The sequence below is a fragment of the Athene cunicularia genome, assembly GCF_003259725.1.
Source record: "Athene cunicularia isolate RWA chromosome 2 unlocalized genomic scaffold, athCun1 chr2_part1, whole genome shotgun sequence".
Lineage (NCBI taxonomy): Eukaryota > Metazoa > Chordata > Aves > Strigiformes > Strigidae > Athene > Athene cunicularia.
The window spans coordinates 130,036,016-130,048,907 of record NW_020799095.1 but is presented as its reverse complement, the minus strand read 5'-3'; the positions used below and the strand labels follow the sequence as shown (position 1 = coordinate 130,048,907).

Here is a 12,892-nt window from a genome sequence, read left to right as displayed (position 1 = left end):
ATTGTTGTTTTTCCTTTCTCTCACCCCATTTCCTTAGGACAAAAATTGACAGGCAAAATACAACCAGATTCTCACATTTCATGCTATGGCACTTTGAATAATGAAGATGACTCAGTGAAAAGTCAAAACTGAAAGAAGCAGGCACCTTACATGACAATTAACAGGAGGTACACCACTGGAACAAGGATCATCAGCACCATTTTATTGGACATATTCAAGTATATGTTGAACTTCCGTATGTTGATGAGTCAAAGTATTATTTAATCCTACTTAATTTATCCCAAGGTTGTTCCAAATGTGTTCCGAAGATAAAGGAATCCTTAAGAAAAACTAAATAACCATTAATGAAATGGAAGTTCTCCTAATATCAATGCCTCTTGGGGATATTTTTAGAATCTTAATTGTCTTGAAATGCAAATAAGCACAGAACAAGATTATAAAAAAATTCCCCTTTGAAACCCCTCAGATCTCTGTAGATGCTTAAAGACAAAGTTGAGAAATGAGAAGAATTTTTGTAAGTGACTTCAAAGTATTCTGCTATATGTATAATCCCTTTAAAAATCTCATCTTTCCTGTTCAGGTGTCAAAACTGTGGGCATATATACAGTATACACAATGTGTACACACAAAGTATTTTATATTATGTGTAGAGGGAAGATCCTGTTTATCTTCTGCCAGCAGATTAATTCTCTTATTTTCCTAGGAAATAAACAGTTGTGTGAGGAGGGGGACAGAAGACAGTATTTGCCATAAACGTATGTACATGCGCCCATGCACACATTTGAGGTGCCCAGCCAAGGCAGAGCTGCTAGGGAACCATGCTTGACATTTTACATCTTCCCTCCAAGGGGAGTCCTGTGCACTGGGCTGGACTGAACTGGGCTATACTACCTGTTAGTATAGTCTGTCCTGAGATTTAGACTCTGTTTTCAGGAAAACAAGGTTTTAGTGAAAAAACTAACAAGCTCTCCAGAGGAAATGGGGTAGCCTGGCTCTCTCCTTTGATGTGTGTTGGAAAAATACTCCCAAAAAAGAAAACTAAGGCAACTCCTGCCTCCTTCCTAAACCACTGGTAATCCTGCCTGAGGAAAGGCTGTAAAAAACAGGATCACAAAGAGTCATGATAACAGTACAGTTTTTCCTTCATTAAATGGTAGCGTCTCCACACTGGTTTGAAGAGCCAGCAGTGATGGGAACCATGGCAATACAGGCTCTGTGTTCAGGTCTGGGAGGTCTTGGTGTCTCAGTCCCAGCCTCCTGGTAAGAAAGCTGCTTCTGGGCATTCATCATGGGTCCACTTACCCCTACCTGGTAGCATCAATCTACCTCAGCTGGCAGAGTGGGGTCAGACATTTTCTCTGCAGAAACAGGTGAAAATGCTCTTAGAAAGTGTTTGTATCTTGGACAAGATACTTGTTTTAGGTTTGAATTAATCTGCAGTAATGGACAGGGGCCGTAGGCTGTGTGTATTTTGTTTCAGTGGGATATGAGGAAATGAGGTCTCCTTTTTTACCCAAATAATTGTTTATTTCATTTAAAAATAGGTACAGCTGAAGATCTGTAAGACAGTTTCATTTCAAACCCTACAAAGCACACTCAGTGCTGCAGTTTTTCCTATACAGCAATGTCCCTGGAGCCAGGGTGCGGGGGGGGGTGGTGGTTTGTGAAGCTGTTTTCCAATGTGGATCTTTTCCAGCTGGCACAGGACGAGACTTTGTGTCTGCACCTTACTTGTACCAGCTGCCTGGACGTGGCCTTCCTTTCCCCTCTTACAGCTTGAGTTCAAGTTTCTAAAGCTTAAAATAAAAAAAGCACATTCTTTTCATATGCTTTCTCCAGGGAGTAAGGGCATGCCTCTATCTTTCTTTTACAAGTCAAATTTAAGCCGCTTTCTAAGTCTCAAGTGCAAGTGTGCGCTGAAGATGGAAATAGGAGGCCTACAGGTTTTCATTCTGTGACCTGGGAAACAAATGAGTGAAAGGATTTGGTTTCATTTCTCTTTTAAGTAATTCGCCTTGGGCATCTTTCTGAATTCTGTTTCCATGACTCAGGAGAGCTGGAGGAGGTAATAAAGGTTACCAGGTATAGGATTTGCTCTTTAAAGCAAGAAATCAAATGTAAAAATCTGTGACAATAGCTATGATTTATTTTAAACTACTGTATTTCTTTTTGAACAACACTTTTTTCTTCCTGTGGGTTTATACAAAAAATTTAAGGGTTAAAATGTTTTATTTAAACTTAAATGTAATTGAGATTAGTTTATGGAGCAAAACACTGGTAGGAATTATGTGCAATTAAAAGTTGTGATTTGACATAATTTTGAGATGTGAGCACATTCCAACTAATTAATAGATTAAAGATCAGGAAAACTCAGTGACAAGAATTCATTACTGTTCTTCTAAGAAAGGGGCATGATTTATTTCAAGAATCAGTTTCTAATCAATGTCATTTTCAGATTCTGCTTGCGATATTTAGGTTGCAAACATCACAGACAAATGCCTGCTAAAGAAAAATCTTTTCACTGGAATACAAAAAAGTCTCTGGAGCTCTTCTCTTTAATAATGAGTTATTTTCTTGCAATGTTTTTCCTGACATCAAAAATGTGGGCCAGACATAAGCTGCAAAAACTTGCACCTGCAGACTGAACTTTCTTGAAGAGATCCTCCACAGGATCTGAGGGAAGGCGTGGTGGGCAGGCAGCAGCTCACGTGGTCCCCCCAGGCTCCAGTTTGAGATTTTTGACAGACCAGAACCAGCAGGACTCGTTTAGTGCTTGTTCCACTGCTGGTCACGCTGTGGTAAGAGATGAAGTATTAACTGGCCACAGGCCTGGAAATGGGAGCTCTGGAGTAGTGCGAGGCAGTTTAACTTTTGCTGTAAAATATCAGGATGCATTTAGCAAACAGTTTCATCTGGCAAAAAATAAATGAATTTTGGATTGGATTTGTATTTCTGCCCATAGTAGGGGCCTGGTGTTCACCTGGCAGGCTTCCTGCCTGCTCCTTGCTACAGCCCAGCTTTTGGTGGCCTCATGTTTTATGTGTAAGAGCTCTGGTCACCTAAAACCAAAGGAGAGAGGTGGGACATTAGAGGGGCTTGAGCTTCTGTGCTTTGAACCTGTGATTTCATGCACCTGGCAAGCTGCTTGAACTGCTGCTAAAAGTCTCATCCTCTTTTTCCTGGCGGTGAGGTCCTGCGTGGCCTCTAGCTCTCTGTGAGCCAGTTCAGCTCGCTCACCCTGCAGAAACCCTCTGCTTTCTAATCCTTGCTGGGTTGGGTCTCTGAGTGGAGCTAACCAGGCTGACTGGAACGCCTGGTGGGAAGGAGAGAAACTATTCAATTATCTTTCTCCTTTTGAGGAGCTTCACTATACAGCAAGCATCCTGCTAAGCTCACTCTTCACGTATCACCATGCCCCAAATGCAACAGTTACAAGCTTCCTGAAGCACTTTTAAGAGTCTGACTCCTGAAGCAAAACCCCGAGCCGGACTCATTGGGTTGTGCATAGTGAACATTGAGTGGCTCCACATGGGGCTGAGATCAGCAGCTTGTGGCACCAGGAGTATCCTAAGGTCAACTAGAAGCCCGCACACATGTCTGCCTACTACTTATTCTAAGGACTGTTTGTTTTCTTTCCAATGACTGTTTGCTATAAGGTGCATAAACAGTGCTGGAAGGATGGACTGAAAAGTTTTCTGAACTCAACATGGTCTACCCTTGCAATCTCTCATTCCAACTCACTTTATGCAGGATCGTTGGTTGCTTGCAGAGAAAATGTTGCCTCTGACGACACTAGGGTGCAGATGATTTGACTGAGCTGTCTTCCAGTTTGCCCTGTTGTTACTGTCCACAGAGGCTTGGCTTTTTTCTTGTTTAAATGTGTTTGTTTATTCCTTCTGGAGCAATCAGCTGGACTGTGTTAGCAACTAGCCCAAAGGAGATAGAAGCTCATTACCATAATTATTATTGGAGGGCCAAGCTGGAAGACTTACACCCTGAGGCCACTTCAAGAGCAAAAGATAGAGAAATGTTTAGCATTCTGGATTCTCAGGAGTTTGAGAAATTCTGTGTTTCCAATTCTGTGTTCTGGGATAGAATTAGTGAATGATTAGTGATTCATCAGTGAATAAATAGTGATCCCATATATTTTTGTATGTGGTTTTAGTTACTGATTTGGGAGTGAAGAATGACTATTCTCTGCCTAGAGGAAATAAGACATTCCCTTGGCAGATGGGAGATGTTGCAACATTTTGAAGCTGGGAAATGTGTAGAGGCACCTTCCAAGCACCCTGGCTGAAGTAACCATTGAGTTATAACATACAAGGAGGCATCACTGGCAAATACATCATTACATATTAAGCAGTCACGAACATTTAGAAAGGATCCCTGTCCTCTTGTCATATGTTAAATCTGTTCAGAGCACATGTAGCTGATCTGGCCCCTTAGGCTGCACATAAACATATTTTTGAAACATGCTAAATTGAACGCTTGGGCCATCATATCAATGCCTGTTTGGCATGTACTGTCTCCCATGCATAGCTCTTGCCAGGTCTGCCCTGTGGAGAAATTAGACTGTGTGGTGTGTACACACCACAGGCTTACTCTGATAAGAAGATACGGTACTGCCAGGACATTCCCATGATCTGGGAAGCGTTTATAGAGTACTGCCATACAAGGAAGTTGTGCAAACCTACAGTCTTAGATTATGTTCCCTTCATTTTGTGAGTCCCACCAGAGTAATCAAGGGCATCTTTGGGTATCCACAGAAGTGGAATTACTGGCACCTCAGGAACTTCCAAGCACAACAGATCAGATCCTAAATAAATAGTTAGGTAGCTGCTGAGTAGGTTTCTTAGTTAATCTAAATCCCAGTTTTGCAGTTAGGCCCCTAAAGTTTGCCCAAGCCTTTGAAGGAGAAAATGCATTTAATAGTATAAATCTGCAGTAGCATTTCGATTGCTAATGGACCTAGGCATTGGTGCCAGGGGAACTAGTGTCAGTTCATGAGGTAACCATGAGGGCTATGGTGTTCAGCAACAGAATCAGAAATATATTGTGGTGGCAGGAGAGTTTTGCAAGAACACAGAGGAATGACTCCAGGGGACCACTAATATACAGAGGTCTCCTGAACTCTTTGTTGACAGTGTCAACAAGGCGTTCGTTGACAGTTTTCAAAGTAGAGCTACTGTAAAGCAATAATTAAACAGGTGGTTCTAACACTGACTGTTTTACATGAAGTCAATGTGTCACTGTAGCCCATGGCACTAATAATACCTTAAACATGAGAAGTGGCCTGTGGCCATTGAAGGAACAGATTTCTGTACTTTGCTAGATCACACTGGGAAAAATAGAAATGACTGATTTAAGCCTCCAGCACAAACATGCACTTGCCAGCTCTCCAGTTGGAGATTTCCACTCTTGGAATAGGCATTGCCTTGCCTAGATGAAATCTTTGGAGTCTGCTGCCAGGTCTTTTGCCAGAAGCATTAAAATGGTTGAAAGAACAGCACTGTCATTTGTCTTCTGTTTGATAGCTGGTGGGCATAAGTCCAGAGCAGCATGAACACAAGATCAGGACTTTTCTCTCCATTTGAAAAAAAAATTTAACTGTTTTTCTTGAGTTTCAATAGCACGTGTACCAGGCCCAGAGCTTTATACTTTCTAATGCTCTTTAATGCCCTCAGTCAAGAGTAAGAGAGAAAGCTTGCATAGCACAGAGGCTGCTAATTAGGCAGTTCTTACCTGTCACTGAAGGTTACTGCTGGTAATGCATCATACAGCAATAGAGTACAACAACAAAGCACTGGAGCTTCTATTCCCTTTTCCAAGAACAGCTGTTACGTGTTTTACAAGGGAAAGGAGCTGAGGAATATGATTTACTATTACCAAGCACTGCAGTTACCCACATGTTTATTTTTTCCAGACAATACTTAACAGTTGACTTACAGGAACATCCTGACAATACTGACTGGATGCTGGGTGCGTTGATGTGCTGCAGGACTCGATGTAGTGGTGTGAATATCAGCAGGTTGCTGATATGAGAAGGCAGCTTGATGTCATCTGGCCTCCTGAACAGCTTCAGTCAGGCAACCTCCTCCAAGCACCTCTGTGTGAACCCTCTGGCCCATCTGCAGTAGAAGGCACCCCATCCTACCCTACTAGTCAAAGTAGAGGATCCACCAATGCCATTAGCAATTTGTACAAGCAATGATTCATTGTTTGCTTTTGAACTGTGCCTTATGTCTATTTTAACTTGTCTGGATTTAGCTTGCAGCTATTTGTCTTTTGCCAGTGATTTAAAGCACTCGGTAAGTCCCTCTAGTAAAATACAGTAAGATGACTTGGGCTTTTCGCTAAGCCAAACAGACGAGCCTTTTAAGTCTCTCACCATCAGACATTTCTGTCAGCCCTCAAATTGTTTTCTGTGGTTGTTTTCTGTTCTGTCTCCATTTTTCCAGTGTCTGCAGTTGGCCAAATACAGAGTAAAAATCAGATCCTAGCAACACTGAAGAAGTAGCACAGAACTGGACCAGACCCAGCACGCCATGATCGGGTGCCCGGCTTCCCCTCTTCCCACAGCTGCAGCCCTGCCACCTCTCCCAGGAGGTGCCTACGCTTTCTGTAATTTACGAGTGACTGTTTTGCATGCCCAGAGATGAAACAGCCTCAATTATTTTTAGCAATTTGACTTCTCACTCATTGTTGAGTTTCATGATGGTCCAAAGAGTAGGTGCCCCTGCTCAGAGGTCTCCAGAAGGCCCAGCTCAGCAGGAGACCCTGAAAGCCTCTGGTCCGGGGGCTGACACAGGCACGGTGGCACCTAGCAGTGCTAGTAAGCAACCTCACAAAGGTTCCCTTTCTGCAGTGCCTGGGATATTTGCGAGCTCAGCCTGGATTTGAGAGAGGGGTCACTCATTCAGTGACTGTTTAAGGTGCAGTAAGCAAATACGGTCTGGGAGGGGTGCCTGGATGTGGGAAGACTCTGCCTGGATCAGTTGGTCTCTCATCAAGGATGGAGATGGTACACCAGAGAGAAAAGATGCTGATATTCGTCATTTACAACAGAAAGGCTTCTGCTCCCTCTGCCCCTTGCCACTCACAGCCTCACAGTGAGAATGTATTTTGGAAGCAGCAGTTTGAGCACCTCCCCTCCGAGAGGACACAAGCACCTTCTAATATTAAATGGGGCATCCAAACCCCAAAGAACAGCGGGATGTACATGCCAGCCTTGCCCTCTTTGGCTTGTTCAGGTGATCAGTCATTTGCTTGGGCTGTGGATGTTCCCACCATGAGGTGCCCAAGGCTCCTCACAGGGTCCTGCTTCTGGGTGGACCCTGTGCTTCTGGTCCTGGTTTTTCTCCCTGTGCAAGCAATAAGTCTTCCCCAGCCCTTTTGGGGATCCAAGTTTTGAAATGCCTTTGTGTTGGAGAGAATGCTGTGGTGCATTTACAGCCCAAGGTCCTGAGTAACAACACAGAGCAAGCACAGATGTTTTGCTGATACCCTTGCACTGTGAATAGTTTGAATTCAGTACTTTGAGATGTTTGGGGTGGTTTTTCTTAGTAATTTCAACTGAACAGATCAGTAATGTCACCTCAATTAGCCTGAGGTAATTTGGGGTGGAATTCTTCATTTTTTTAAAAAAAGCTGCTTTTAATAGTGATTTTTTTTTTATATTTGCACATAAAAAGCCATGCTGGAGCACTTTGAATGTGATTACAGTGACTCACATTTTTAATGGCTATTTTTTTATCTCAAAAATGGCTTTTTTCCAAACAAAGTCCTACAAGGCCTCATATAACAAACAAGGGTTACTGCTCTTTTCCACACATAACATGAAAAATATCCTTGAGCAGAGCGAACTGCAGCCCATCTGCTGTAGCTTGGCGCGGCGTGCAGCGCAGCTCCCTGACCATTACGCATGGCTCTTGGTAAAGCAAACCACCTGCTTCCTGCACGAGGTCCCGCCTCGAGCCTCCCCAGCGCTTCTCCAAGGAGGAAACCCATCCAAACCGCTGATGGGGGATGACAACCTTGGCATTCTTTTTTGCTGCATTTGTTCTTATGCCATTTGTTGTTCACTCAGTGCTCTGTGGACTTTAGTCTTCTTTTCCATCCAGACTAGAACAAGGCAGGCTGCGCCAGAGATAAATACTCTTACTTTCCTGTTTATTGCACTCTTTTGCTCTACAGCTGCAATCAGCAAAGTCTTCATTTGGGAACCCAAAAGGACACCCTTGAAAGGGGAGGAAAAGGAGAGAGAGAGAGATCTTGGAGCAATTTTACTAAGGAGTGATCTGAACGTCAGCCCCCTCCTCCTTGAGTCAGGGTCTGATGCTTAACTGAGCTGATGCTTTCATGAATCCCACTTATGTCAAATAAGTACTCACGTGAATTCCAGATGTGTACTTCCCAGATGCTCTACCTTGACACTGATAGTGCAGACAAACCATAATTTTGAAAAGGCTGTGTTGAGTAAAAAATGGCATTTCCCCCAGCTGCTTGCCATCACACTCCACAGCTCTGCCAGCTGAACAGACCAAAGTCAATACCATTACACAGCACACGCTGAGCATCCTCGCGTTGCCTTCACTGTTGAGGAAGGGAGACCTCCACTAGTCACTGCTCTAAGCGGATTAGGGACCATTCACATAACCCCCTCCACCTGCTACACTGGGAGGGTGCCCTGCAGCCCTGAGCCCAGGAGGTGGGCATGGCTTCAAAGGATGCAGCGCTTTACCAAACAAGTGGCTTTCTATGGCCTGCGAGAGTTCAGCATACACACTGCTCCAGGGCGCCTCTTGGTGGTCAAAACATTAATGTGAAGTTTAAAAGCCCAAGTTCAAATCCTTTCCCAGTCTGAACTGGAGACCACTAGCTACATCTTTGGGAAGTGGAAGAACTGGGCTATCGGGTGATGAGGACTTCTGCTCCACCATGACCCTGCTGCTGCAGTCTGGAGGGTGCTGTGGTGGCACTTCATATGGCCATCAGGACAAGATGCTTCTTTCCTCCCACATGAAAAGAAATTCAGTGCTGTGGTTTTGCTAAGAAATAAACAGATTTTACTACCTTTTTCTCTGAAGAACTTAAATCATATTGTTAAATTGACTGATTATAAATATCCGACGACCACACTCTGAGGTAAACACCTTATAAGAAAAATTTCAGCTCAGATGGTAGAAATTTGCAGTTTTATGATCAGCTCAAAATGGGATCTTATAGCAGAGAACAAATCAGTGCTGCCAGCTGTGCCCGAGACCAGGACATTTGCCTTCTTGAATAGTGCTATTTGGAGGAAAAAGTGTTTGTGGGTATGTCTGGTCAACTGAGTACTTGTGTGGCATAGACTAATATCTCACTGGTACCAGCCCTATTGTGTGTTCATTAGCATGCAACATGCTGCACCACTTGGTGCTCAGAGTGCACCTTTTTTTTATTTCTTTCTTAGAGACTGAAGTTGTGCAACATGCAGTAAATAGCATTAGAACTGGAAAAAAATACTTATCGGCTATGCATACATGTCTTCTAATGCAAAATAAAATCATAGCTTCAAATGTGTCATCATTAACCATTGTCCAAAACAAAATCACAGCTTAAAAACATATCATGTCTGCCTGGCCAAAACTCGGGCCTATATTAATTTGTTTTCTTTTGCTAAATGGTGGCTTTAAACACACCAAGCCACAGGCAGAGCTGCTCTGCAGTTGGGACTGTATGAAACAGGGTGATATGTGCAACATCAACCTGCAAGAATACAGTTGTGCTAAAAAATGATAGGAACAGTCCTAGATCTATTTCAGTGAATGTTGGTGCTCATAGATTGCAGAAACCACAGTGGATACCAGAGTCCCTGTGGTTTCCTTCAGCTGCTTAATAACTAACACCCTAACTGCTGGGGTGAGCTGGGGGCGTACTAGAAGGCATTCTGTCCCTTGCCTTGAGCCTGTGCTTACGACAGACAGTGCCCCAGCACTGATGAGACAATCCTGAATTCCTGCATGCTTATGGGTATGGCAAGGTTTTGGTTCCTTTTTTTAAGGAATCAAATTCAGTATAGCCATAAAACTTGGCCTTCTCATCTCTGGAGAAATCTGCTGATTCTTCCCCATTCTCTCCATTTGCCTTCCATAGCAGGACTTTACAGTATTTCTATGTTCCCTGTGAAGAAAGAGGCAGCAGAGCTGTCAGCAGTCGGAACACCAGTCTGAGTCTGCTGCACACATTTGTGTTTGATGTCTTCTGTTTACAGTCTTGTCCTGAATCCATTTGGGTCACTCCATATAGAGTGTTTGTTGGGTGCCCAGAAGTACCTGGGTAGGGCCCATGGGTGTGACCGTAGTACAAATAATTCACTAAGATAAAAGGCAGCATGAACAGAAGAATAAATAGGTTTACATGTACCATAAAAATGTGTCTGGAATTATAAAGTTTCCAGCCAGCTCTGGTAGAAGCAAGCTCTGGAATAAGGCTCCAATGAGCTTTACAGTAGAAACAGCGGGAGCAAGAAACCTAACTAGTAGGTTAGTTTAGACAGAGCCTGCAAAATGTATGATCTGTTTGTCTGCAATAGCACAGGACCTTCTGATACGGAGGTCTCTCCCTGTCTTACGCTCCACAGTCTGATGTAGCCATACATTCAGTCGTGGCTTCCTGCAGCTAAAAAGTGCAGTGAGAACTTCTGTGCATAGCAGAAATCACCTCCTTTCTGTATAGCAGAGCTGTGAGGAAGGGAAAAGACTTGCATTTGAGCCGAGGCTATGCAGTAGCTGAAATCTTCCAGGAGCAATATTTATGCTGGAAAAGCCAATCCAGCCTACTGCAACAGTGGTAAGGAAGGGCTTCAGCAGCATCTGAGGTGGTGTCCAGGAGGCAAAAGGAGTTAAGTAATATAAAACTGCTGGCTTTTACTACTAGAACTGTTGCATCTAGTATGCTTCATTCATGCGTATTAAGCACTTGGTGAAAGATGGAAGCCTGATGCAGTAATCTGTCACTGACTCTAAAGAGTACAGACAACCCATGAGGCAGATGCTTTGTGTCTTCCCAAACAAATAAAATAGTGGACACACTTCTCCAAAGCAGTGTTTCTCCATGCTTTTTAAGCCAAAGATCCCTGAGCTTTTTGGAGGACTAAGCTGCAGGCTGCTTGAGCAGTCTTAATGCAGTGTTCTTTGTGAATAATCAACTAAAAATTGGGCTGCCCTTTGAAAACTGTGACAACGGGGGAGGGGGTGGGGAGCAGTTTTGGGATGGGAGAGGTAGTGGGGAGAGTTGCTTTAGTTTAGAGTGATCTCACAAACCATTCTCCGAAGTCTTTCAGACCATGAGCGGTCCCCAGAGCACAAGTTGAGAAAGTCTCCCATGGACACAGTAACATCTGAGAGCAGAACTGCGTTGTTCCCTAAAGCTGCCCAGCTCATGAGGGATTACTCAGAGAGCAGAGGGTGGTTAGACCTCTCCATTGTTATTCACAGCTCTAACTTACAGCGAAATAGAAAGTAGTTGTTGTCTAATTGTTGTCATAGTGAAGGAAATGTTTAAACCCCAATGCCTTTGTAACCCATGCTGTTTTTCTGCAAGCATGTGTGGAAAGCCTGAGATGTAAGATCTCCTGGGTGTTCCCATAAACCAGAGTATAAAATCAGAGCTGATACATTGAATGCCTTGTACACTCTAACTGATGTTAGTCATGATCAAAACACGCAAGAACTTAGAAGGAGTACAGATTTTAAGGAAAGTTGCATTAGCAGTGACCAGTGTAAGAGCATCCCAAGGAAGAAAGGTGGGTGGGCTCTAGAAGACATGGACAGTAAATGTACAGACCCCTGAAAAGAGACAGGTTTCCTCATGGGTTTCTTTCAATTTCTGAGTCTGAGGAAACATTTTCTCAGTGAATGAGAGGTGCCTCAGAAATGAAACATAAAAGGACAGTCTAATTAGAATCAGTACTCCCTCCCCTTCATATTTCCATTTGAATAGTAATAAAATGTAAATATTGAGGAGTCTCAGTACTTACAATGGTTTTGCTTTTCTATTCCTTTTGAGGAGCACTTAAGAAAGATACCTCTTTTCCCTTTGTAAGTAGGAAAGCAATAAAATTACAGTTACCTGAAAAATACTGGCATTAGCCCTGAAAAGAGATAATGCAGAGGTATGTGAAAGGAAAAAAAAGGAAAATTAAATTTTTGTTATAGTCTGTTTAAGGTAACTGAATTCTTCTAAGTGAGTAGCACATTTACCATGATGAATGTCAAGAATTCCAAAGGTAACCTTCATTAAGTCTCTTAAAAAGTCAGCCATCAACACCCACATGGTTCAGACTCTGCACAGCAAAACCAATAATAAAACCAGTAGGTGTAATAATCGCTGCTGTTCTCTCTCCCCATCACTTTCTTTCTTTATATGAGTACGTGCATGTGTGTGTGTGTGTAAAACAGACGTAAATCTAGCAAAGAGCAGGAAGGACTTGCTTGTCTCTGCACTTATCATGCATTGATGACTCAAGAATATCTCATTCTGGAAAAAAAAGAGGTCTTCCTTCTCCCATAGCATCCCCCTACAGGAAGAACTTTCTTTTTCCTGCCCAAATCATCACTTAAAACATTTTAGGACCAAAACATTACTAAACTTAAACATTTTAATTTGGAGCAAGCATCTTCCAGCAAGTTTGGGTGGTCATCTGTGAGGATCATTTGGCTTCTGCGAAGTTATCTGCAAAGAAAAAAAAAGATTGTTATAAGAGATTTCTTTTTTTTTTTTTTTCAGAGATTACTTTCTTGATAAAGTTATACAATAAACCCCTAATAGCTCATTTATAGGCCAGCTCCACAAGACAAACAGACCAGCTACACAAGAGAAACAGTGAATAAATTGGCCTAGCCAAGGAAAG

The 12,892-nt window shown here is 42.9% G+C and overlaps 1 protein-coding gene across 3 annotated transcripts in view; it reads left to right on the top strand.

Annotated features, from left to right (window-relative positions):
- NIPAL2 (NIPA like domain containing 2) overlaps positions 1-6,684 on the top strand; it is a 57,738-nt gene extending 51,054 nt beyond the window's left edge. For 2 of the 3 annotated variants that reach the window (XM_026843081.1, XM_026843079.1), the window contains one exon: positions 38-1,996. In XM_026843081.1, the coding sequence (XP_026698882.1) occupies positions 38-132 (95 nt within the window). In that variant the 3' untranslated portion in view covers positions 133-1,996. Of the gene's footprint in view, positions 1-37; positions 1,997-6,458 lie in introns of those variants that run through there. The other variant, XM_026843080.1, reaches the window with a different exon arrangement.
- The last annotated feature ends 6,208 nt before the right edge of the window (positions 6,685-12,892 follow it).